The sequence below is a fragment of the Pseudophryne corroboree genome, chromosome 8 (assembly GCF_028390025.1).
Source record: "Pseudophryne corroboree isolate aPseCor3 chromosome 8, aPseCor3.hap2, whole genome shotgun sequence".
NCBI lineage: Eukaryota > Metazoa > Chordata > Amphibia > Anura > Myobatrachidae > Pseudophryne > Pseudophryne corroboree.
This window is the reverse complement of record NC_086451.1, coordinates 492649023-492677006: the sequence shown is the minus strand read 5'-3', so window position 1 is coordinate 492677006 and position 27984 is coordinate 492649023. Positions and strand designations below refer to the sequence as shown.

General features: G+C 47.5%; 1 protein-coding gene across 1 annotated transcript in view; it reads left to right on the top strand.

Annotated features, from left to right (window-relative positions):
• Window positions 1-27984, top strand: part of LOC134949702 (surfeit locus protein 1) — a 359947-nt gene that overhangs the window by 160850 nt on the left and 171113 nt on the right. The window contains exon 7 of the mRNA XM_063938459.1: window positions 15714-15876. Coding sequence (XP_063794529.1) covers window positions 15714-15876 — 163 coding nt within the window. The remainder of the gene's footprint in view (window positions 1-15713; window positions 15877-27984) is intronic.

Below are 27984 nucleotides of genomic sequence, written 5' to 3'. Positions count from 1 at the left end.
GGGTTGATCCATTAGGCCACACGTTCTCAAACTCTGTCCTCAGGACCCCACACAGTGCATGTTTTGCAGGTAACCCAGCAGGTGCACAGGTGTATTAATTACTCACTGACCCATTTTAAAAGGTCCGCAGGTGGAGCAAATTATTTCACTTGCGATTCTGTGAGGAGACCTGCAAAACATGCGCTGTGTGGGGTCCTGAGGACCGAGTTTGAGAACCTGTGCATTAGGCAAATGCTGGGTGTCTGGTTCGTGATTGATCAATAATAAACAATCCTGATTTGTCTTTGTGTCTGTCAGTTATTGCAGTGGTCCTCTTTGGTCTGTCAGTCATATGTACGATGTTCGTTAATGGCGTGGTTATCAGAACAGTGTTCCAGATTTTTATTCAGTCTAGAATGAAATAGACTAAAACAACTGAATAAATTAAGTAGTTCAAGAATAATGAAGATATGGGGTAATGATAAAAAAATGCATCTGAAAATCCTAGATTGATGGTGTTATATGAGTGATTGTATTAGTGACTGTACCACGTGCTTTCAGGGGATAAAGGATGGCACTACTCAGTTTTATCTCTTGTAGATGATGGATTTGATTTATCTAGGTTTAGCCCTTGTGGTGTCAGGGTCTGTAGTTCATCCCCACTAGATTGTTAGCTCTTCAGAGCAGGGCCCTCTTTCCTCTTGTTATCTAAGCCCTCGTCTCGACACAGTTCACTCGCAGCTCTCCTCTACTCAACGACCATCTTTATCCTGCTGGTAAAGGCTCATCTCCATCTATGGCCGCCAGCCCCTAGTAGTACAATGATCACTCCCTCGCTACTTACATCTTATCTGTATTATGTATGAGAACGTGTGATGCTCTGTTACCTGTACTCTATTGCTGTTATTTACTGTCTCCCTGTACTGTCCTTTGTACGACGCTGCAAAACACATGTGGCGCCTTATAAATAAATAATAATAATAATAATAAAATGTAATAATAATAATAAAATATAATAATAATAATAAAATGTAATAATAATAATGATAATAATAAAATGTAATAATAATAATAAAATGTAATAATAATAATACATTCACCTAATTTCTATCTTTATTTTGTGGGTGGGGATCAGTACGAAATCCCGACAGACGTGATCCCGGCGGTCGGAATACCGACACCGGGATCCCGACTGGCACAATCTCGACAGGGGGCGAGCGCAACGCAGCCCCTTGCGGGCACGGTGCATCGCTACGCTCAGCGCACTCATTTATTCTCCCTCTATGGGTGTCGTGGACACCCACAGAGGGAGAATATGTCAAGATTGTGCCGGTCGGGTTCCCGGTGTTGGGTGATGTCACCTCCCCTCCAGTTATTCTGTACCTTGTGTATTCCCATAAAATGTAGCGATCTCGGGTCACTATCATGTCTGGACAGGTTGTGGTTTTCATACCCTCTAAATATTTAGTATGTGTTCTCTTACCCACAATTTCCATTACCCACATTCTGCTTATTACATGCGCATTGAAGGAGTTAATTAACCCCTTTGCTACTACATGTTAGTCTATCTTTTTCTTTTAACTAATGCTGTCCACTAGGACCATAGGTATAGCCAGGCCTTAGGGCTGGGTACCAGAGAGATAACTTGTTTGATTGCATTGGGAGAGGCTCCTCCCCCCCCCCCCCCCCCCCCCCCCCCCATACCCAGCCTGCCTCAGGCCAGTCAGTTTTTTCTTGGTGTCTCAGGAAAGGGCACATTTTTATGGAGCAGGGCTTTGTTAGCCCTGTTTAAATTTATTTTCTATATAAATCATCAAGGCCGCACTGGCAGCCGCACAGCCATGAAGGAGGTGAGCCATATTCTGAAGTGTACGGAGAGGTTCCTTCTGGCTCTGTCCGTGATCTACGTTCCGGGACCTCTAAATTGGGAAGCCTACTTCCTTAGCTGACAGGATGTGCATTCAGGCGAGTGGTCCCTCCATCCCAAAATCTTACAGCTGTTGGTAAATCGATGGGGTCAGCCACAGAACAATCTGTTTGCCTTACGCCACAACTGCAAGCTTCCTCACTACAGAGCATGAACCAGAGACAGCCATTCTGATCGCTCCAGACTGGCCGAAGCAGGCTTAGTATGTGGATCTACTCGGTCTGTCAGTCACTCGTCCGTGGAGACTTCCTCTATGACCAGACCTGCTGTCCCAGGAACCATGTCTGCACTTGGAGTTTCCACTTCTGACATTGACGGCTTGGCTATTGAGGGGTCGATCTTGAATGCAAGAGGTTTCTTGGACCAGGTTATAAACACCATGATCCCGGCCAGGAAACCTTCCACCGTCAGAATCTATCATCGTGTATGGTGCACTTCCGGTGTTGGTCTGCACGTTGCCTAGAACCACCTCCAATATAGTCTATCAAGGATATTAGCCTTCCTTCAGTTGGGGCATAGACTCTGGCTTCCGTCTGGCTTCTCTCAAAAGTCCAGGTATCGACCCTCTCGATGTTGTTCCAACACAGGGTGGCTCGATCTTCAGCAGTTCAGACCTTCTTACAGGGGGTACTCAATATTTAATACCCATTTGTTCCACCTGTTCATACTTGGGATTTGTCTTATGTTCTGCAAAAGACCTCATTTGAACCCTTAGACGTGATTGACCTCCACTGGCTCACGTAGAATACAATTTTTCTGTTGGCTATTGCCTCGGTGTGCCAGGTTTTTCACTTGAGAGCCTTGTCCCACAGATCTCCTTTCCTGGTATTCCACCCGGATCACGCAGTACTTTGCACCCGCCGTGACTACCTTCCTAAGGTAGTCTGCAGTTTTCACATTAATCAGGAGATTGTTGTTCCATCTTGTTCTCCTACAGGATCTCCTAAAGATAGTGCCGCTATGTCCACTCTTGGTGTAGTCCCAGCTTTGCGCACCTATGTGCGGCGCACCAAGCCTTTTCACAAAACTGAATCTTTGTCCGTAAGGAGACCGCTTTGGGACGTCACAAGAAGAAAAAAAACAACAGTATTTTTGTCTTACCTGTTAAATCTGTTTTTCTGAAGCCATGGTGGACACTGGGCGTCCACCCTTCTGCTCCTCTCTGCTGGTAGTTGGTAGTTCGGTATAAATATCTGTTTTCTGTGTGGGTGCGGGTCTTCTATTCTGTTTCTCCTTTCCTGTTGCTCCTCCTTGTAAAGTAAAACTGACTGGCCTGAGGCAGGCTATTAGGGAACAAGGCGCCTCTCCCACTGCACTCAAAGAAGTTCACTCCATGGTGTCCATCCCTAAGGCCTGACTCTACCTATGGTCCCAGCGTCCATCATGGCTTAATAAAAATGGGTTTAAGAGAGGCAAAAATCCAGTTTTTATCTTTTAACTCTTGTCTGTGCATGTACCGCAAAGGTGGAATCCGCTTTTAGATATAGTATTATCGATGGTGATCTGAGTAAGTAGTTTAGGAGGGTTGTTTTTGTGTACTAATCTACTCCTCAGGTCTGGGGTCTGTCTGAATACTATTTTTGGTTATGTGGGCAAATGTTCTGATAATGTCTCCTCTTCCATAAGTAGGGGCCAGTGTTTTCTCCAAATGTGTTGTATTGCAATGGCCTGTTTCGAGTAATATGTAATGAAGAGAACCTACCTTTCATGCCCTTTCTCTTCCTTATTTGTGTGCTTGAGTAGGTCAGTCCTATTAAATGTTTCTACTTGCCTAAATGCTTGTTCAACCAGGTTGGCTTCATACTTTTTTCTCCATGAATTGTGCTGTCATCTCTCGCCCTTGTGTGTTGTAGTCTTATAACTTGGAGGAATTCCGTCTTAAGGCCCGTACATACTGGTCGATATATCGGCCGTTCTCTTGAACGGCCGATATATCGCGGGACCGTCAGCCAGTGTGTACAGCCGATACGTCTGTGAACTACGTCGTTCACAGACGTATCGCGTCGGCCGCGCAGCACAGCCGATGCCCAATATATCTACCGATATATTGGCGCGTCGCTGTGTGTGTACGGGGCGGTCGGCCGACCGCCCGTACACATGCTGCGGCGGCCGGCGGTGATTGACAGCTGAACTGGGCGGGCGTGCCAGTTCATGACGTCAGTCCCCGACGGATCGGGCAGTGTGTATGCACAGCACACTGCCCGATCCGTCCATAGATATATCTGCAGATCAGTTGATCTGCAGATAAATCTACTAGTGTGTACCCACCTTTAGTCTGATGAATTGACCTTCGGGTATTGTCTTAAGCCAGCTTTGGTGATGCCAGATAGTGGACAGAATAAATCTATTGACATCAATTGTTTTGCAGAAAGTATTGTTATGTATACAGCCATTGTCTCTAAATATGTTGAGGTCAAGGAACTCATCACTTTCCTTGCTATACTTGATGGTGAAGTCGAGGTTGTTGTCTTTCGTCTTTATGTATTTCAAGAAGTCTTGAAGTGTTTTCTCATCTCTAATATATTAACACAGTAATTGAGGTTGAAAAGAGGCAAAATGCTCATCGTGGTCAACCTGTATTCTGTATTAAGTTTAGGTGATTACACTGTACCTGCTGAAGAATGTTTTATGACTAGTTAACTATAAATCATGTTACACCCGGATTATCTACGTCAATATTTTAAATGTTATAACCTTGGATATCCTTTTCAATCAGAAATTCATCCATTCCTTTTTTAAATTATTTACAGAGTCCGCCATTACCACCTTCCCTGGCAGTGAATTCAAAATCCTTATTACCCTAACAGTGAAGAACCCTTTCCTCCGTTGTGTACGGAATTTTCTATCCTCCAGCCGCAGCGAGTGCCCACGTGTCCTAAACAGAGTTCTTTTAATAAATAATTCCTCTGGTAACTCTTTGTGATGCCCCTTTACATATTTGAAGACATTAATAATGTCTCCTCTTAGACGCCTCTTTCCAGTATATACATATTCAACCTAGTAATCCAGTCCCTCTAGCCCTTTAATCAATTTAGTAGCTCGCCTTTGAACCCTTTCGAGTTCGCCAATATCTTTTTTTATACAGTGGTGCCCAAAACTGAAGACAATATTCCAGGTGCGGACGTACCAATGCTTTATACTGCGGCAGGATTACATCCTCGTCCCTTGTCTCAATTCCCCGTTTTATGCACGCTAGCACCTTACTAGCCTTCTTTACTGCGCTTTGACATTGTATACGGTTATTAAGCCTATTATCAATGAATACCCCCAAATCCTTATCCATTACAGTTACCCCTAGACTTTCCCTGTCTAATATGTAGGATGTAAGTTTGTTTTTAGTCCCGAAATGCATAACATTGCATTTTTCTATATTGAACCTCATTCTCCATTTAAACGCCCAGATTTCAAGTTCAATCTCTCCACCACACACGGAAAATGTCTGTTCCAGAGCACGAGATTTGCCACAAGATGTTTGTTATACCATATGTGGTGATACTCTCACCAACTCATGAACAAGTTGGCATAGCTTGGAGCAAATCTTGTGCCCATGGCTGTACTGGTGGTTTGTAGATGGGTGTCCTCGAACCAGCCGTAGTTGTGTTTTAATATGAATGCGATACTGTCAATAATTAAACTGCGTTGTTGTGTTGATGTTATGTCTACGTCCTTTTCAAGATGGTAACTGATGTTGTTAATGCCCTGGTCATGTCTGTATCTGAATATAGTGATGCCATGTCTGTAGTGACCACCCATAAACTGTCGTCCCATGTGATGTCTTGTAAAGGGTTGAAGATGTGTATAGTATCTCTGAGATATGATTAATGTTTATGTACGCAAGGTTGTAAAAAAGTGTCCAGGTATTCTGATAAATTAGAGGTGAGTGATCCTTTGCCTCTCTGGCGGGGTAACAGGATCTTTGCAGTCTTTCAGTAGTTATCACGGATCACCAGTGACGTGCGGTGAGGTCATTGGCTGGGGAGGCAGTAAGATATATAGTAACCCCATCAGCACCTCCGGTGCATCACTGGCACCTAAATAATCACGCCAGCCAGTTGCGGAGCTAGCAAGCTGTGGGCCCAGGTGCGACAAAATGTCACTCCTGGAGAGGATCTGGTGAGGGGGACCTGCTCAGGGCCAGAGAAATTGATACCTAGCAACAGTGCCGTAACTAGACATTTCAGTGCTGTGTGCAAGAAACGGCATCGGAGCCCCCCCCCCACCTCCATGTAAAGCAGGGGCAGTGCGCGCCGCAGGCGCGCGCAAAAAATATAGGGGCGTGGCTTCGTGGGGAAGGGGTGTGGCCACAAAATAATACCAATTCATATAACGGTGCACAGTAGTCTCCATTATTCAAATTGCGCCGCACTGTAGCACCACTACACCAGGTAGAGCCCCTTTTAAAGCTTACGGCGGACAGATTCCCCTTTTTATACAGTACGGCAGACAGCGTCCCCTTTTTACACAGTACGGCAGACAGCGTCCCCTTTTTACACATAACGGCAGACAGCGTCCCCTTTTTACACATAACGGCAGACAGCGTCCCCTTTTTACACAGTACGGCAGACAGCGTCCCCTTTTTACACATAACGGCAGACAGCGTCCCCTTTTTACACATAACGGCAGACAGCGTCCACTTTTTACACATAACGGCGGACAGCGTCCCCTTTTTACACATAACGGCGGACAGCGAGCCCTTTTTACACATAACGGCAGACAGCGTCCCCTTTTTACACAGTACGGCAGACAGCGTCCACTTTTTACACATAACGGCAGACAGCGTCCCCTTTTTACATATAACGGCAGACAGCGTCCCCTTTTTACACATAACGGCAGACAGCGTCCCCTTTTTACACATAACGGCAGACAGCGTCCCCTTTTTACACATAACGGCAGACAGCGTCCCCTTTTTACACATAACGGCAGACAGCGAGCCCTTTTTACACAGTACGGCAGACAGCGTCCCCTTTTTACACAGTACGGCAGACAGCGTCCCCTTTTTACACATAACGGCAGACAGCGTCCCCTTTTTACACATAACGGCAGACAGCGTCCCCTTTTTACACATAACGGCAGACAGCGTCCCCTTTTTACACATAACGGCAGACAGCGAGCCCTTTTTACACAGTACGGCAGACAGCGTCCCCTTTTTAGACATAACGGCAGACAGCGTCCCCTTTTTACACATAACGGCAGACAGCGTCCCCTTTTTACACATAACGGCAGACAGCGTCCCCTTTTTACACATAACGGCAGACAGCGTCCCCTTTTTACACATAACGGCAGACAGCGTCCACTTTTTACACATAACGGCAGACAGCGTCCACTTTTTACACATAACGGCAGACAGCGTCCACTTTTTACACATAACTGCAGACAGCGTCCACTTTTTACACATAACGGCAGACAGAATATATAGATTGAATGACTGACCAGCAAGAAGTCCGGCCCGGGCCAGTTGAGGCGGAAGGGAATGTCATCACTGAGAGCAGGCATGGCTCTCCCGCCGTAACACACCCCGTACAGGACAGCGACTCAGCGAGGACCGGGAGGGAAGCGCGCACAGCCGCCAGCTCTCCCCTGTGCGAGGATGCACTCCCGGTGAAGTAGCAGCAACTCAACCGCCGGGTCCCGCTGGCTCCGGGGCTGCCGCTGCTGTAGTGACAGCTCTACAGTAGCTGGTCCCGGGAGCCGCCTCTGCTTCACCACGCCGCGTGATTGGACGAGCGGATCCAGCACTGGATCCGCTGTCCAATTACATCTGCCTCGCTGACAGGGGCGGGTTTCCCCTGTCAACGAGGCACTTGCAGAAGTGCCGCTTTTCCGTCTGGTTTCAATGGGCTTTTTCTGCCCAGCACTTTGCCCCGCCCCCCCGCTTTAACCTGTCTCTATTATAAACGGGAGGCACTGCTATCAGTGCCTCCCAAACTACTTTTAATCACGGAAATGGATAGGTTAATATAAAGAAATTACTTATGACACGGAATATGTGTCATAAGTATTTTCTTTATATTATTTTAATCATAATGACAGGGGAGGCAGTGCCTCCTACCTCCCCTGACTGCACGTCCCTGCGGATCACTGATTCCACATATTGGTATCGGTACATTTATAGACATTTGGCATTTACACAGGGGTGGGCCCAGTTGTCTTAGAGATTGCACAGTACAGTTTCTGCATGTATATTGTTATTGTTCTGCCTTATAACATGGCACAGTCACTGTCAATTTATTCTTTCACTGACGTCCTAAGTGGATGCTGGGACTCCGTAAGGACCATGGGGAATAGCGGCTCCGCAGGAGACTGGGCACAACTAAAGAAAGCTTTAGGACTACCTGGTGTGCACTGGCTCCTCCCACTGTGACCCTCCTCCAGACCTCAGTTAGAATCTTGTGCCCGGCTGAGCTGGATGCACACTAGGGGCTCTCCTGAGCTCCTAGAAAAGAAAGTATATTTTAGTTTTTTTATTTTACAGTGAGATCTGCTGGCAACAGACTCACTGTAGCGAGGGACTAAGGGGAGAAGAAGCGAACCTACCTAACAGGTGGTAGTTTGGGCTTCTTAGGCTACTGGACACCATTAGCTCCAGAGGGATCGAACACAGGACCCGACCTCGATCGTTCGGTCCCGGAGCCGCGCCGCCGTCCCCCTTACAGAGCCAGAAGCAAGAAGTGGTCCGGAAAATCGGCGGCAGAAGACCTCGGTCTTCAACAAGGTAGCGCACAGCACTGCAGCTGTGCGCCATTGCTCCTCATGCACACCTCACACTCCGGTCACTGATGGGTGCAGGGCGCTGGGGGGGGGGGCGCCCTGAGCAGCAATATAAACACCTTGGCTGGCAAATCATCACAATATATAGTCCCAGGGCTATATATGTGATAAATTACCCCTGCCAGAATTCCTGAAAAAAGCGGGAGAAAAGTCAGCCGAAAAAGGGGCGGAGCTATCTCCCTCAGCACACTGGCGCCATTTTTTCTTCACAGTGCAGCTGGAAGACAGCTCCCCAGGCTCTCCCCTGTAGTTTTCAGGCTCAAAGGGTTAAAAAGAGAGGGGGGGCACTAAATTTAGGCGCAATATGTGTATACAAGCAGCTATTGGGGGAAAAATCACTCAGTTATAGTGTTAATCCCTGCATTATATAGCGCTCTGGTGTGTGCTGGCATACTCTCTCTCTGTCTCCCCAAAGGACTTTGTGGGGTCCTGTCCTCAGTCAGAGCATTCCCTGTGTGTGTGCGGTGTGTCGGTACGGCTGTGTCGACATGTTGGATGAGGAAGGTTACGTGGAGGCGGAGCAGAGGCCGATAAATGGGATGTCGCCCCCTGTGTGGCCGACATCAGAGTGGATGGATAGGTGGAAGGTATTAACTGACAATGTCAACTCCTTACATAAAAGGCTGGATGACGTAACAGCTGTGGGACAGCCGGCTTCTCAGCCCGCGCCTGCCCAGGCGTCTCAAAGGCCATCAGGGGCTCAAAAAACGCCCGTTACCTCAGATGGCAGACACAGATGTCGACACGGAGTCTGACTCCAGTGTCGACGAGATTGAGACATATACACAATCCACTAGGAACATCCGTTGCATGATCTCGGCAATGAAAAATGTGTTACACATTTCTGACATGAACCCGAGTACCACATAAAAGGGGTTTTATGTTTGGGGAGAAAAAGCAGCCAGTGTTTTGTTCCCCCATCAGATGAATGAATGAAGTGTGTAAAGTAGCGTGGGTTCCCCCGATAAGAAACTGGTAATTTCTAAAAAGTTACTGATGGCGTACCCTTTCCCGCCAGAGGATAGGTCACGTTGGGAGATATCCCCTAGGGTGGATAAGGCGCTCACACGTTTGTCAAAAAAGGTGGCACTGCCGTCTTAGGATACGGCCACTTTGAAGGAGCCTGCTGATAAAAAGCAGGAGGCTATCCTGAAGTCTGTATATACACACTCAGGTACTATACTGAGACCTGCAATTGCCTCAGCATGAATAGTGCTGCTGCAGCGTGGTCTGACACCCTGTCAATTTTAATACCCTAGACAGAGATAATATTTTGCTAACATAGAGCATATTAAAGAAGTCGTCTTATATATGAGGGATGCACAGAGGGATATTTGCCGGCTGGCATCCAGAATTAAGGCAATGTCCATTCTGCCAGGAGGGTATTAGAGACCCGGCAGTGGACAGGTGATGCTGACTTTAAAAGGCACATGGAGATTCTGCCTTATAAGGGTGAGGAATTATTTGGGGATGGTCTCTGGGACCTCGTATCCACAGCAACAGCTGGGAAGAAAAATTTTTACCTCAGGTTTCCTCACAGCCTAAGAAAGCACCGTATTTTCAGGTACAGTCCTTTCGGCTTCAGAAAAGCAAGCGGGTCAAAGGCGCTTCCTTTCTGCACAGAGACAAGGGAAGAAGGAAAAAGCTGCACCAGACAGCCAGTTCCCAGGATCAAAAATCTTCCCCCGCTTCCTCTGAGTCCACCGCATGACGCTGGGGCTCCACAGGTGGAGACAGGTGCGGTGGGGGTGCGTCTCGGGAACTTCAGGGACCAGTGGGTTTGCCCACAGGTGGATCCCTAGGCTCTGCAAGTAGTATCACAGGGATACAAGCTGGAGTTCGAGGCGACTCCCCCTCGCCGTTACCTCACATCAGCCTTGCCTGCTGCCCTCGGAGAAAGGGAGGTAGTATTGGCGGCAATTCACAAGCTGTACTTCCAGCAGGTGAAATCAAGGTACCCCTCCTTCAACAAGGCCGGGGTTACTATTCCAAAATGTTTGTGGTACCGAAACCAGACGGTTTGGTGAGACCCATTCTAAAATTGAAATCCTTGAACACTTATATACGAAGGTTCAAGTTCAAAATGGAATCGCTCAGGGCGATTATTGCAAGCCTGGAGAATTTCATGGTATCACTGGACATCAAGGATGCTTACCTGCATGTCCCTATTTACCCTCCTCACCAGGAGTACCTCAAAATTGTGGTACAGGTTTGTCATTACCAATTCCAGACGTTGCCGTTGGTCTGTCCCCGGCACCGAGGGTATTTACCAAGGTAATGGCCGAAATAATTATCCCGTACTTGGACGATCTCCTTATAAAGGCGAGGTCCAGGGAGCAGTTGTTCGTCGGAGTAGCACTATCTCGGGAAGTGCTACAACAGCACGGCTGGATTCTGAATATTCCAAAGTCGCAGCTGGTTCCTACGACGCGTCTACTGTTCCTGGGTATGGTTCTGGACACAGAACAAGAAAAAAGGGTTTCTCCCGGAGGAGAAGTCCAAGGAGTTGTCGTCTCTAGACAGAGACCTCCTAATACAAATACAGGTGTCGGTGCATCAATGCACGCGAGCCCTGGGAAAGGTGGTAGCTTCTTACGAAGAAATTCCATTCGGCAGGTTCCATGCAAGGATCTTCCAGTGGGATCTGTTGGACAAGTGGTCCGGGTCGCATCTTCAGATGCATCGGCGGATAACCCTGTCTCCAAGGGCCAGGGTGTCGCTGTTGTGGTGGCTGCAGAGTGCTCATCTTCTAGAGGGCCGCAGATTCGGCATACAGGACTGGGTCCTGGTTACCACGGATGCCAGCCTTCGAGGCTGGGGGGCAGTCACACAGGAAAGAAACTTCCAAGGACTATGGACAAGTCAGGAGACTTCCCTACACATAAATATTCTGGAACTAAGGGCCATTTACAATGCCTTAAGTCAGGCTAGACCCCTGCTTCAACACCGGCCGGTGCTGATCCAGTCAGACAACACCACGGCGGTCGCTCATGTAAACCGACAGGGCGGCACAAGAAGCAGGATGGCGATGGCAGAAGCCACAAGGATTCTCCGATGGGCGGAAAATCATGTGTTAGCACTGTCAGCAGTGTTCATTCCCGGAGTGGACAACTGGGAAGCAGACTTTCTCAGCAGACACGACCTCCACCCGGGAGAGTGGGGACTTCATCCAGAAGTCTTCCAAATGATTGTACACCGTTGGGAAAGGCCAAAGGTGGACATGATGGCGTCCCGCCTCAACAAAAAGCTAAAAAGATATTGCGCCAGGTCAAGGGACCCTCAGGCAATAGCTGTGGACGCTCTGGTAACACCGTGGGTGTACCAGTCGGTGTATGTGTTCCCTTCTCTGCCTCTCATACCCAGGGTAATGAGAATAATAAGAAGGCGAGGAGTAAGAACTATACTCATTGTTCCGGATTGGCCAAGAAGAACTTGGTACCCAGAACTCCAAGAAATGATCTCAGAGGACCCATGGCCTCTGCCGCTCAGACAGGACCTGCTGCAGCAGGGGGCCTGTCTGTTCCAAGACGTACCGCGGCTGCGTTTGACGGCATGGCGGTTGAACGCCGGATCCTGAAGGAAAAGGGCATTCCGGAGGAAGTTATCCCTACGCTAATTAAAGCTAGGAAAGAAGTGAGCGCAAACCATTATCACCGCATATGGCGGAAATATGTTGCGTGCTGTGAGGCCAGGAAGGTCCCAACGAAGGAATTTCAGCTAGGTCGATTTATGCACTTCCTACAGTCAGGGGTGACTATGGGCCTAAAATTGGGTTCCATTAAGGTCCAGATTTCGGCTCTTATCGCTTTTCTTCCAAAATAGAACTGGCTTCACTGCCTGAAGTTCAGACTTTTGTTAAGGGAGTGCTGCATAGTCATAGATCTCAACGTGGTGTAGGATTTCCTGAAGTCGCATTGGGTTGAGCCATTTAAGTCCGTGGAGCTAAAATACCTCACGTGGAAAGTGGTCATGCTGTTGGCCTTGGCGTCGGCCAGGCGTGTATCAGAATTGGCGGCTTTATCATGCAAAAGCCCTTATCTGATTTTTTTATATGGATAGGGCGGAATTGAGGACTCGTTCCCAATTCCTTCCTAAGGTGGTATCAGTGTTTCATGTGAACCAACCCTATTGTGGTGCCTGCGGCTACTTGGGACTTGGAGGATTCCAAGTTACTGGACGTAGGAAAACTGACTCGCTATTTATCCTATATGCACCCAACAAGCTGGGTGCTCCTGCTTCTAAGCAGACTATTGCTCGCTGGATCTGTAGCACGATTCAACTTGCACATTCTGCGGCTGGACTGCCGCACCCTAAATCTGTAAAAGCCCATTCCACGAGGAAAGGGGCTCTTCTTGGGCGGCTGCCCGAGGGGTCTCGGCTTTACAATTTTGCCGAGCTGTTACTTGGTCGGGTTCAAACACTTTTGCAAGAGTCTACAAGTTTGATACCCTGGCTGAGGAGGACCTAGAGTTTGCTCATTCGGTGCTGTAGAGTCATCCGCACTCTCCCGCCCGTTTGGGAGCTTTGGTATAATCCCCATGGTCCTTACGGAGTCCCAGCATCCACTTAGGACGTCAGAGAAAATAAGATTTTACTCACCGGTAAATCTATTTCTCGTAGTCCGTAGTGGATGCTGGGCGCCCATCCCAAGTGCGGATTGTCTGCAATACTTATATATAGTTATTGCCTAACTAAAGGGTTATTGTTGAGCCATCTGTTGAGAGGCTCAATTATATTTCATACTGTTAACTGGGTATAGTATCACGAGTTATACGGTGTGATTGGTGTGGCTGGTATGAGTCTTACCCGGGATTCAAAATCCTTCCTTATTGTGTCAGCTCTTCCGGGCACAGTATCCTTACTGAGGTCTGGAGGAGGGTCATAGTGGGAGGAGCCAGTGCACACCAGGTAGTCCTAAAGCTTTCTTTAGTTGTGCCCAGTCTCCTGCGGAGCCGCTATTCCCCATGGTCCTTACGGAGTCCCAGCATCCATTACGGACTACGAGAAATAGATTTACCGGTGAGTAAAATCTTATTTCATTTGTAGACAGGTAAAAACTGACCTGATCAAGTTGGTTTCTGGTGAACTGTTCATTTACAGATTACAAGAACCATTTTTTGCTTTACAGCTGACACATTTATACTGTTCTACCTCTATACTGATATTCATTACATTGCGGCCATTTTCATTGGGCCTCAGCATTACCCACAGAGAAGAAATGAGCGCAGCACTTCTGTTTCTAAATAGAATTTTATGAACGTAGTATGGCAAGGCCGACCTGCAGTTCCTTAGATGTCAACAAACAATGGTCGTTCTGACCATCTAGAAGCATTGCGTTTTCAGGGCAGACCTGCCGTTTAATACCAGTGTGAAATAGCAAGAAATAATATTATTCAACTGAGCTGCGTCATAGTATATCTATAAAATCAACAAACCAAGACCTCTCGCCATTACTTTCTGAGCCAAGTGACCTCTTGTTACGACCTCCCGCCATTACTTTCTGAGCCAAGTGATGTCTTGTTACGACCTCCCGCCATTACTTTCTGAGCCAAGTGACCTTTTGTTACGACCTCCCGCCTTTACTTTCTGAGCCAAGTGACCTCTTGTTACGACCTCCCGCCATTACTTTCTGAGCCAAGTGACCTCTTGTTACGACCTCCCGCCATTACTTTCTGAGCCAAGTGACGTCTTGTTACGACCTCCCGCCATTACTTTCTGAGCCAAGTGACCTCTTATTACGACCTCCCGCCATTACTTTCTGAGCCAAGTGACCTCTTGTTACGACCTCCCGACATTACTTTCTGAGCCAAGTGACGTCTTGTTACGACCTCTGCCATTACTTTCTGAGCCAAGTGACCTCTTATGACCTCCCGCCATTACTTTCTGAGCCAAGTGACCTCTTGTTACGACCTCCCGCCATTACTTTCTGAGCCAAGTGACCTCTTGTTACGACCTCTGCCATTACTTTGAGCCAAGTGACCTCTTATGACCTCCCGCCATTACTTTCTGAGCCAAGTGACCTCATGTTACGACCTCCCGCCATTACTTTCTGAGCCAAGTGATGTCTTGTTACGACCTCCCGCCATTACTTTCTGAGCCAAGTGACCTTTTGTTACGACCTCCCGCCTTTACTTTCTGAGCCAAGTGACCTCTTGTTACGACCTCCCGCCATTACTTTCTGAGCCAAGTGACCTCTTGTTACGACCTCCCGCCATTACTTTCTGAGCCAAGTGACCTCTTGTTACGACCTCCCGCCATTACTTTCTGAGCCAAGTGACGTCTTGTTACGACCTCCCGCCATTACTTTTTGAGCCAAGTGACCTCTTATTACGACCTCCCGCCATTACTTTCTGAGCCAAGTGACCTCTTGTTACGACCTCCCGCCATTACTTTCTGAGCCAAGTGACGTCTTGTTACGACTTCCGCCATTACTTTCTGAGCCAAGTGACGTCTTGTTACGACCTCCCGCCATTACTTTCTGAGCCAAGTGACCTCTTGTTACGACCTCCCGCCATTACTTTCTGAGCCAAGTGACCTCTTGTTACGACCTCCCGTCGTTACTTTCTGAGCCAAGTGACCTCTTGTTACGACCTCCCGCCATTACTTTCTGAGCCAAGTGACGTCTTGTTATGACCTCTCTCCATTACTTTCTGAGCCAAGTGATCTCTTGTTTACGACTTCCCCAGATAATGACCTAACATCTTTTATATCTGCTGTAAACTTTATTTCATTGTAAACTAAGGAAAAGGAGGATTTCTCTTCTTCCATTCACTTTGGATGCCTTTTCATTGATTTTCGTGCACAATAAAGAGACGAGTACATTGTATAGTATCTGTAGACTGTCGTGAACAGGTTCTGTTTTTATAGTCACGGGAAAGAAGATTTGATGCAAACATAGACAGTAGGTTAGAGCATCCACAGAGGTGACAGCGTATACCAGGCAGAATTTGGGTCATTGCAATCCGCATAATGTGGAGTATGAAAATGACGCCAATCAGGGAAGCTGTGTCTCTTATCTTCTCTTATCTGTATTTTATAGATTGAAGGCGACATTGATTTGGTTGGTATTGTAAGACTCCCAGAGACTCGCAAACGATTTGCCCCTGAAAATGATATCCAGAAGAATATATGGTATTACCGGGATTTGGCAGCCATGGCAGTGGAGACTGGGGCAGAGCCGATCTATATTGAGGCAAATTCAGGTAAGAAATACCGTTATAAGGAAATCATTATAATGATCTCTTCTCTACATCCTATCTGGGGAATACTGCTTATGCTGGGTATAGCTGCTGTGCAGTCCGGTAATGGATTGTCCCTCCCCTGTATATCCCTCCTACCTACAGTATTACCTCAGTGTTACATGAAGAGGAATACTGCTTATGCTGGGTATAGCTGCTGTGCAGTCCGGTAATGGATTGTCCCTCCCCTGTATATCCCTCCTACCTACAGTATTACCTCAGTGTTACATGAAGAGGAATACTGCTTATGCTGGGTATAGCTGCTGTGCAGTCCGGTAATGGATTGTCCCTCCCCTGTATATCCCTCCTACCTACAGTATTACCTCAGTGTTACATGAAGAGGAATACTGCTTATGCTGGGTATAGCTGCTGTGCAGTCCGGTAATGGATTGTCCCTCCCCTGTATATCCCTCCTACCTACAGTATTACCTCAGTGTTACATGAAGAGGAATACTGCTTATGCTGGGTATAGCTGCTGTGCAGTCCGGTAATGGATTGCCCCTCCCCTGTATATCCCTCCTACCTACAGTATTACCTCAGTGTTACATGAAGAGGAATGCTGCTTATGCTGGGTATAGCTGCTGTGCAGTTCGGTAATGGATTGTCCCTCCCCTGTATATCCCTCCTACCTACAGTATTACCTCAATGTTACATGAAGAGGAATGCTGCTTATGCTGGGTATAGCTGCTGTGCAGTCCGGTAATGGATTGTCCCTCCCCTGTATATCCCTCCTACCTACAGTATTACCTCAGTGTTACATGAAGATGAATGCTGCTTATGCTGGGTATAGCTGCTGTGCAGTCCGGTAATGGATTGTCCCTCCCCTGTATATCCCTCCTACCTACAGTATTACCTCAGTGTTACATGAAGAGGAATGCTGCTTATGCTGGGTATAGTCCGGTAATGGATTGTCCCTCCCCTGTATATCCCTCCTACCTACAGTATTACCTCAGTGTTACATGAAGAGGAATGCTGCTTATGCTGGGTATAGCTGCTGTGCAGTCCGGTAATGGATTGTCCCTCCCCTGTATATCCCTCCTACCTACAGTATTACCTCAGTGTTACATGAAGAGGAATGCTGCTTATGCTGGGTATAGCTGCTGTGCAGTCCGGTAATGGATTGTCCCTCCCCTGTATATCCCTCCTACCTACACTATTACCTCAGTGTTACATGAAGAGGAATGCTGCTTATGCTGGGTATAGCTGCTGTGCAGTCCGGTAATGGATTGTCCCTCCCCTGTATATCCCTCCTACCTACAGTATTACCTCAGTGTTACATGAAGAGGAATGCTGCTTATGCTGGGTATAGCTGCTGTGTAGTCCGGTAATGGATTGTCCCTCCCCTGTATATCCCTCCTACCTACAGTATTACCTCAGTGTTACATGAAGAGGAATACTGCTTATGCTGGGTATAGCTGCTGTGCAGTCCGGTAATGGATTGTCCCTCCCCTGTATATCCCTCCTACCTACAGTATTACCTCAGTGTTACATGAAGAGGAATGCTGCTTATGCTGGGTATAGTCCGGTAATGGATTGACCCTCCCCTGTATATCCCTCTCTACCTACAGTATTACCTCAGTGTTACATGAAGAGGAATGCTGCTTATGCTGGGTATAGCTGCTGTGCAGTCCGGTAATGGATTGTCCCTCCCCTGTATATCCCTCCTACCTACAGTATTACCTCAGTGTTACATGAAGAGGAATACTGCTTATGCTGGGTATAGCTGCTGTGCAGTCCGGTAATGGATTGTCCCTCCCCTGTATATCCCTCCTACCTACAGTATTACCTCAGTGTTACATGAAGAGGAATGCTGCTTATGCTGGGTATAGTCCGGTAATGGATTGTCCCTCCCCTGTATATCCCTCCTACCTACAGTATTACCTCAGTGTTACATGAAGAGGAATACTGCTTATGCTGGGTATAGCTGCTGTGCAGTCCGGTAATGGATTGTCCCTCCCCTGTATATCCCTCCTACCTACAGTATTACCTCAGTGTTACATGAAGAGGAATGCTGCTTATGCTGGGTATAGCTGCTGTGCAGTCCGGTAATGGATTGTCCCTCCCCTGTATGTCCCTCCTACCTACAGTATTACCTCAGTGTTACATGAAGAGGAATGCTGCTTATGCTGGGTATAGTCCGGTAATGGATTGTCCCTCCCCTGTATATCCCTCCTACCTACAGTATTACCTCAGTGTTACATGAAGAGGAATGCTGCTTATGCTGGGTATAGCTGCTGTGCAGTCCGGTAATGGATTGTCCCTCCCCTGTATATCCCTCCTACCTACAGTATTACCTCAGTGTTACATGAAGAGGAATGCTGCTTATGCTGGGTATAGCTGCTGTGCAGTCCGGTAATGGATTGTCCCTCCCCTGTATATCCCTCCTACCTACACTATTACCTCAGTGTTACATGAAGAGGAATGCTGCTTATGCTGGGTATAGCTGCTGTGCAGTCCGGTAATGGATTGTCCCTCCCCTGTATACCCCTCCTACCTACAGTATTACCTCAGTGTTACATGAAGAGGAATGCTGCTTATGCTGGGTATAGCTGCTGTGCAGTCCGGTAATGGATTGTCCCTCCCTTGTATATCCCTCCTACCTACAGTATTACCTCAGTGTTACATGAAGAGGAATGCTGCTTATGCTGGGTATAGCTGCTGTGCAGTCCGGTAATAGATTGTACCTCCCCTGTATATCCCTCCTACCTACAGTATTACCTCAGTGTTACATGAAGAGGAATGCTGCTTATGCTGGGTATAGTCCGGTAATGGATTGTCCCTCCCCTGTATATCCCTCCTACCTACAGTATTACCTCAGTGTTACATGAAGAGGAATACTGCTTATGCTGGGTATAGCTGCTGTGCAGTCCGGTAATGGATTGTCCCTCCCCTGTATATCCCTCCTACCTACAGTATTACCTCAGTGTTACATGAAGAGGAATGCTGCTTATGCTGGGTATAGCTGCTGTGCAGTCCGGTAATAGATTGTACCTCCCCTGTATATCCCTCCTACCTACAGTATTACCTCAGTGTTACATGAAGAGGAATACTGCTTATGCTGGGTATAGCTGCTGTGCAGTCCGGTAATGGATTGTCCCTCCCCTGTATATCCCTCCTACCTACAGTATTACCTCAGTGTTACATGAAGAGGAATGCTGCTTATGCTTGGTATAGTCCGATAATGGATTGTCCCTCCCCTGTATATCCCTCCTACCTACAGTATTACCTCAGTGTTACATGAAGAGGAATGCTGCTTATGCTGGGTATAGCTGCTGTGCAGTCCGGTAATAGATTGTATCTCCCCTGTATATCCCTCCTACCTACAGTATTACCTCAGTGTTACATGAAGAGGAATACTGCTTATGCTGGGTATAGCTGCTGTGCCGTCCGGTAATGGATTGTCCCTCCCCTGTATATCCCTCCTACCTACAGCATTACCTCAGTGTTACATGAAGAGGAATGCTGCTTATGCTGGGTATAGTCCGGTAATGGATTGTCCCTCCCCTGTATATCCCTCTCTACCTACAGTATTACCTCAGTGTTACATGAAGAGGAATACTGCTTATGCTGGGTATAGCTGCTGTGCAGTCCGGTAATGGATTGTCCCTCCCCTGTATATCCCTCCTACCTACAGTATTACCTCAGTGTTACATGAAGAGGAATACTGCTTATGCTGGGTATAGCTGCTGTGCAGTCCGGTAATGGATTGTCCCTCCCCTGTATATCCCACCTACCTACAGTATTACCTCAGTGTTACATGAAGAGGAATGCTGCTTATGCTGGGTATAGATGCTGTGCAGTCCGGTAATGGATTGTCCCTCCCCTGTATATCCCTCCTACCTACAGTATTACCTCAGTGTTACAAGAATAGGAATGCTGCTTATGCTGGGTATAGCTGCTGTGCAGTCCGGTAATGGATTGTCCCTCCCCTGTATATCCCTCCTACCTACAGTATTACCCCAGTGTTACATGAAGAGGAATGCTGCTTATGCTGGGTATAGCTGCTGTGCAGTCCGGTAATGGATTGTCCCTCCCCTGTATATCCCTCCTACCTACAGCATTACCTCAGTGTTACATGAAGAGGAATGCTGCTTATGCTGGGTATAGCTGCTGTGCAGTCCGGTAATGGATTGTCCCTCCCTTGTATATCCCTCCTACCTACAGTATTACCTCAGTGTTACATGAAGAGGAATGCTGCTTATGCTGGGTATAGCTGCTGTGCAGTCCGGTAATGGATTGTACCTCCCCTGTATATCCCTCCTACCTACAGTATTACCTCAGTGTTACATGAAGAGGAATGCTGCTTATGCTGGGTATAGCTGCTGTGCAGTCCGGTTATGGATTGTCCCTCCCCTGTATATCCCTCCTACCTACAGTATTACCGCAGTGTTACATGAAGAGGAATGCTGCCTATGCTGGGTATAGCTGCTGTGCAGTCCGGTAATGGATTGTCCCTCCCCTGTATATCCCTCCTACCTACAGTATTACCTCAGTGTTACATGAAGAGGAATGCTGCTTATGCTGGGTATAGTCCGGTAATGGATTGTCCCTCCCCTGTATATCCCTCCTACCTACAGTATTACCTCAGTGTTACATGAAGAGGAATACTGCTTATGCTGGGTATAGCTGCTGTGCAGTCCGGTAATGGATTTTCCCTCCCCTGTATATCCCTCCTACCTACAGTATTACCTCAGTGTTACATGAAGAGGAATACTGCTTATGCTGGGTATAGCTGCTGTGCAGTCCGGTAATGGATTGTCCCTCCCCTGTATATCCCTCCTACCTACAGTATTACCTCAGTGTTACATGAAGAGGAATGCTGCTTATGCTGGTTATAGCTGCTGTGCAGTCCGGTAATGGATTGTCCCTCCCCTGTATATCCCTCCTACCTACAGTATTACCTCAGTGTTACATGAAGAGGAATGCTGCTTATGCTGGGTACAGCTGCTGTGCAGTCCGGTAATGGATTGTCCCTCCCCTGTATATCCCTCCTACCTACAGTATTACCTCAGTGTTACATGAAGAGGAATGCTGCTTATGCTGGGTATAGTCCGGTAATGGATTGTCCCTCCCCTGTATATCCCTCCTACCTACAGTATTACCTCAATGTTACATGAAGAGGAATGCTGCTTATGCTGGGTATAGCTGCTGTGCAGTCCGGTAATGGATTTTCCCTCCCCTGTATATCCCTCCTACCTACAGTATTACCTCAGTGTTACATGAAGAGGAATGCTGCTTATGCTGGGTATAGCTGCTTTGCAGTCCGGTAATGGATTGTCCCTCCCCTGTATATCCCTCCTACCTACAGTATTACTTCAGTGTTACATGAAGAGGAATGCTGCTTATGCTGGGTATAGCTGCTGTGCAGTCCGGTAATGGATTGTCCCTCCCCTGTATATCCCTCCTACCTTCAGTATTCCCTCAGTGTTACATGAAGAGGAATGCTGCTTATGCTGGGTATAGCTGCTGTGCGGTCCGATAATGGATTGTCCCTCCCTTGTATATCCCTCCTACCTACAGTATTACCTCAGTGTTACATGAAGAGGAATGCTGCTTACACTAGGTATAGCTGCTGTGCAGTCCGGTAATGGATTGTCCCTCCCCTGTATATCCCTCCTACCTACAGTATTACCTCAGTGTTACATGAAGAGGAATACTGCTTATGCTGGGTATAGCTGCTGTGCGGTCCGGTAATGGATTGTCCCTCCTACCTACAGTATTACCTCAGTGTTACATGAAGAGGAATGCTGCTTATGCTGGGTATAGCTGCTGTGCAGTCCGGAAATGGATTGTCCCTCCCCTGTATATCCCTCCTACCTACAGTATTACCTCAGTGTTACATGTAGAGGAATGCTGCTTATGCTGGGTATAGCTGCTGTGCAGTCCGGAAATGGATTGTCCCTCCCCTGTATATCCCTCCTACCTACAGTATTACCTCAGTGTTACATGAAGAGGAATGCTGCTTATGCTGGGTATAGCTGCTGTGCAGTCCAGTAATGGATTGTCCCTCCCCTGTATATCCCTCCTACCTACAGTATTACCTCAGTGTTACATGAAGAGGAATACTGCTTATGCTGGGTATAGCTGCTGTGCAGTTCTGTAATGGATTGTCCCTCCCTTGTATATCCCTCCTACCTACAGTATTACCTCAGTGTTACATGAAGAGGAATACTGCTTATGCTGGGTATAGCTGCTGTGCAGTCCGGTAATGGATTGTCCCTCCCCTGTATATCCCTCCTACCTACAGTATTACCTCAGTGTTACATGAAGAGGAATGCTGCTTATGCTGGGTATAGCTGCTGTGCAGTCCAGTAATGGATTGTCCCTCCCCTGTATATCCCTCCTACCTACAGTATTACCTCAGTATTACATGAAGAGGAATACTGCTTATGCTGGGTATAGCTGCTGTGCAGTTCTGTAATGGATTGTCCCTCCCCTGTATATCCCTCCTACCTACAGTATTACCTCAGTGTTACATGAAGAGGAATACTGCTTATGCTGGGTATAGCTGCTGTGCAGTCCGGTAATGGATTGTCCCTCCCCTGTATATCCCTCCTACCTACAGTATTACCTCAGTGTTACATGAAGAGGAATGCTGCTTATGCTGGGTATAGCTGCTGTGCAGTCCGGTAGTGGATTGTCCCTCCCCTGTATATCCCTCCTACCTACAGTATTACCTCAGTGTTACATGAAGAGGAATGCTGCTTATGCTGGGTATAGCTGCTGTGCAGTCCGGTAATGGATTGTCCCTCCCCTGTATATCCCTCCTACCTACAGTATTACCTCAGTGTTACATGAAGAGGAATGCTGCTTATGCTGGGTATAGCTGCTGTGCAGTCCGGTAATGGATTGTCCCTCCCCTGTATATCCCTCCTACCTACAGTATTACCTCAGTGTTACATGAAGAGGAATGCTGCTTACACTGGGTATAGCTGCTGTGCAGTCCGGTAATTTATTGTCCCTCCCCTGTGTATCCCTCCTACCTACAGTATTACCTCAGTGTTACATGAAGAGGAATGCTGCTTACGCTGGGTATAGCTGCTGTGCAGTCCGGTAATGGATTACCCCTCCCCTGTATATCCCTCCTACCTACAGTATTACCTCAGTGTTACATGAAGAGGAATGCTGCTTACACTGGGTATAGCTGCTGTGCAGTCCGGTAATGGATTGTCCCTCCCCTGTATATCCCTCCTACCTACAGTATTACCTCAGTGTTACATGAAGAGGAATGCTGCTTATGCTCGGTATAGCTGCTGTGCAGTCCGGTAATGGATTGCCCCTCCCCTGTATATCCCTCCTACCTACAGTATTACCTCAGTGTTACATGAAGAGGAATGCTGCTTATGCTGGGTATAGCTGCTGTGCAATCCGGTACTGGATTGTACCTCCCCTGTATATCCCTCCTACCTACAGTATTACCTCAGTGTTACATGAAGAGGAATGCTGCTTATGCTGGGTATAGCTGCTGTGCAGTCCGGTAATGGATTGTCCCTCCCCTGTATATCCCTCCTACCTACAGTATTACCTCAGTGTTACATGAAGAGGAATGCTGCTTATGCTGGGTATAGCTGCTGTGCAGTTCGGTAATGGATTGTCCCTCCCCTGTATATCCCTCCTACCTACAGTATTACCTCAGTGTTACATGAAGAGGAATGCTGCTTATGCTGGGTATAGCTGTTGTGCAGTCCGGTAATGGATTGTCCCTCCCCTGTATATCCCGCCTACCTACAGTATTACATCAGTGTTACATGAAGAGGAATGCTGCTTATGCTGGGTATAGCTGTTGTGCAGTCCGGTAATGGATTGTCCCTCCCCTGTATATCCCTCCTACCTACAGTATTACCTCAGTGTTACATGAAGAGGATTGCTGCTTATGCTGGGTATAGCTGCTGTGCAGTCTGGAAATGGATTGTCCCTCCCCTGTATATCCCTCCTACCTACAGTATTACCTCAGTGTTACATGAAGAGGAATGCTGCTTATGCTGGGTATAGCTGCTGTGCAGTCCGGTAATGGATTGCCCCTCCCCTGTATATCCCTCCTACCTACAGTATTACCTCAGTGTTACATGAAGAGGAATGCTGCTTATGCTGGGTATAGCTGCTGTGCAGTCCGGTACTGGATTGTACCTCCCCTGTATATCCCTGCTACCTACAGTATTACCTCAGTGTTACATGAAGAGGAATGCTGCTTATGCTGGGTATAGCTGCTGTGCATTCCGGTAATGGATTGTCCCTCCCCTGTATATCCCTCCTACCTACAGTATTACCTCAGTGTTACATGAAGAGGAATGCTGCTTATGCTGGGTATAGCTGTTGTGCAGTCCGGTAATGGATTGTGCCTCCCCTGTATATCCCTCCTACCTACAGTATTACCTCACTGTTACATGAAGAGGAATACTGCTTATGCTGGGTATAGCTGCTGTGCAGTCCGGTAATGGATTGTCCCTCCCCTGTATATCCCTCCTACCTACAGTATTACCTCAGTGTTACATGAAGAGGAATGCTGCTTATGCTGGGTATAGCTGCTGTGCAGTCCGGTAATGGATTGTCCCTCCCCTGTATATCCCTCCTACCTACAGTATTACCTCAGTGTTACATGAAGAGGAATACTGCTTATGCTGGGTATAGCTGCTGTGCAGTCCGGTAATGGATTGTCCCTCCCCTGTATATCCCTCCTACCTACAGTATTACCTCAGTGTTACATGAAGAGGAATGCTGCTTATTCTGGGTATAGCTGCTGTGCAGTCCGGTAATGGATTATCCCTCCCCTGTATATCCCTCCTACCAACAGTATTACCTCAGTGTTACATGAAGAGGAATGCTGCTTATGCTGGGTATAGCTGCTGTGCAGTCCGGTAATGGATTGTCCCTCCCCTGTATATCCCTCCTACCTACAGTATTACCTCAGTGTTACATGAAGAGGAATGCTGCTTATGCTGGGTATAGCTGCTATGCAGTCCGGTAATGGATTGTCCCTCCCCTGTATATCCCTCCTACCTACAGTATTACCTCAGTGTTACATGAAGAGGAATGCTGCTTATGCTGGGTATAGCTGCTGTGCAGTCTGGAAATGGATTGTCCCTCCCCTGTATATCCCTCCTACCTACAGTATTACCTCAGTGTTACATGAAGAGGAATGCTGCTTATGCTGGGTATAGCTGTTGTGCAGTCCGGTAATGGATTGTCCCTCCCCTGTATATCCCTCCTACCTACAGTATTACCTCAGTGTTACATGAAGAGGAATACTGCTTATGCTGGGTATAGCTGCTGTGCAGTCCGGTAATGGATTGTCCCTCCCCTGTATATCCCTCCTACCTACAGTATTACCTCAGTGTTACATGAAGAGGAATGCTGCTTATTCTGGGTATAGCTGCTGTGCAGTCCGGTAATGGATTATCCCTCCCCTGTATATCCCTCCTACCAACAGTATTACCTCAGTGTTACATGAAGAGGAATGCTGCTTATGCTGGGTATAGCTGCTGTGCAGTCCGGTAATGGATTGTCCCTCCCCTGTATATCCCTCCTACCTACAGTATTACCTCAGTGTTACATGAAGAGGAATGCTGCTTACGCTGGGTATAGCTGCTGTGCAGTCCGGTAATGGATTGTCCCTCCCCTGTATATCCCTCCTACCTACAGTGTTACCTCAGTGTTACATGAAGAGGAATACTGCTTATGCTGGGTATAGCTGCTGTGCAGTCCGGTACTGGATTGTCCCTCCCCTGTATATCCCTCCTACCTACAGTATTACCTCAGTGTTACATGAAGAGGAATGCTGCTTATGCTGGGTATAGCTGCTGTGCAGTCCGGTAATGGATTGTCCCTCCCCTGTATATCCCTCCTACCTACAGTATTACCTCAGTGTTACATGAAGAGGAATGCTGCTTACACTAGGTATAGCTGCTGTGCAGTCCGGTAATGGATTGTCCCTCCCCTGTATATCCTTCCTACCTACAGTATTACCTCAGTGTTACATGAAGAGGAATGCTGCTTATGCTGGGTATAGTCCGGTAATGGATTGTCCCTCCCCTGTATATCCCTCCTACCTACAGTATTACCTCAGTGTTACATGAAGAGGAATACTGCTTATGCTGGGTATAGCTGCTGTGCAGTCCGGTAATGGATTGTCCCTCCCCTGTATATCCCTCCTACCTACAGTATTACCTCAGTGTTACATGAAGAGGAATGCTGCTTATGCTGGGTATAGCTGCTGTGCAGTCCGGTAATGGATTGCCCCTCCCCTGTATATCCCTCCTACCTACAGTATTACCTCAGTGTTACATGAAGAGGAATACTGCTTATGCTGGGTATAGCTGCTGTGCAGTCCGGTAATGGATTGTCCCTCCCCTGTATATCCCTCCTACCTACAGTATTACCTCAGTGTTACATGAAGAGGAATGCTGCTTATTCTGGGTATAGCTGCTGTGCAGTCCGGTAATGGATTATCCCTCCCCTGTATATCCCTCCTACCAACAGTATTACCTCAGTGTTACATGAAGAGGAATGCTGCTTATGCTGGGTATAGCTGCTTTGCAGTCCGGTAATGGATTATCCCTCCCCTGTATATCCCTCCTACCAACAGTATTACCTCAGTGTTACATGAAGAGGAATACTGCTTATGCTGGGTATAGCTGCTGTGCAGTGCGGTAATGGATTGCCCCTCCCCTGTATATCCCTCCTACCTACAGTATTACCTCAGTGTTACATGAAGAGGAATGCTGCTTATGCTGGGTATAGCTGCTGTGCAGTCCGGTAATGGATTATCCCTCCCCTGTATATCCCTCCTACCTACAGTATTACCTCAGTGTTACATGAAGAGGAATGCTGCCTATGCTGGGTATAGCTGCTGTGCAGTCCGGTAATGGATTGTCCCTCCCCTGTATATCCCTCCTACCTACAGTATTACCTCAGTGTTACATGAAGAGGAATGCTGCTTATGCTGGGTATAGCTGCTGTGCAGTCCGGTAATGGATTGTCCCTCCCCTGTATATCCCTCCTACCTACAGTGTTACCTCAGTGTTACATGAAGAGGAATGCTGCTTATGCTGGGTATAGTCCGGTAATAGATTGTCCCTCCCCTGTATATCCCTCCTACCTACAGTATTACCTCAGTGTTACATGAAGAGGAATGCTGCTGTGCGGTCCGGTAATGGATTGTCTCTCCCCTGTATATCCCTCCTACCTACAGTATTACCTCAGTGTTACATGGAGAGGAATACTGCTTATGCTGGGTATAGCTGCTGTGCAGTCCGTTAATGGATTGTCTCTCCCCTGTATATCCCTCCTACCTACAGTATTACCTCAGTGTTACATGGAGAGGAATACTGCTTATGCTGGGTATAGCTGCTGTGCAGTCCGGTAATGGATTGTCCCTCCCCTGTATATCCCTCCTACCTACAGTGTTACCTCAGTGTTACATGAAGAGGAATACTGCTTATGCTGGGTATAGCTGCTGTGCAGTCCGGTACTGGATTGTCCCTCCCCTGTATATCCCTCCTACCTACAGTATTACCTCAGTGTTACATGAAGAGGAATGCTGCTTATGCTGGGTATAGCTGCTGTGCAGTCCGGTAATGGATTGTCCCTCCCCTGTATATCCCTCCTACCTACAGTATTACCTCAGTGTTACATGAAGAGGAATGCTGCTTACACTAGGTATAGCTGCTGTGCAGTCCGGTAATGGATTGTCCCTCCCCTGTATATCCCTCCTACCTACAGTATTACCTCAGTGTTACATGAAGAGGAATGCTGCTTATGCTGGTTATAGTCCGGTAATGGATTGTCCCTCCCCTGTATATCCCTCCTACCTACAGTATTACCTCAGTGTTACATGAAGAGGAATACTGCTTATGCTGGGTATAGCTGCTGTGCAGTCCGGTAATGGATTGTCCCTCCCCTGTATATCCCTCCTACCTACAGTATTACCTCAGTGTTACATGAAGAGGAATGCTGCTTATGCTGGGTATAGCTGCTGTGCAGTCCGGTAATGGATTGTCCCTCCCCTGTATATCCCTCCTACCTACAGTGTTACCTCAGTGTTACATGAAGAGGAATACTGCTTACGCTGGGTAT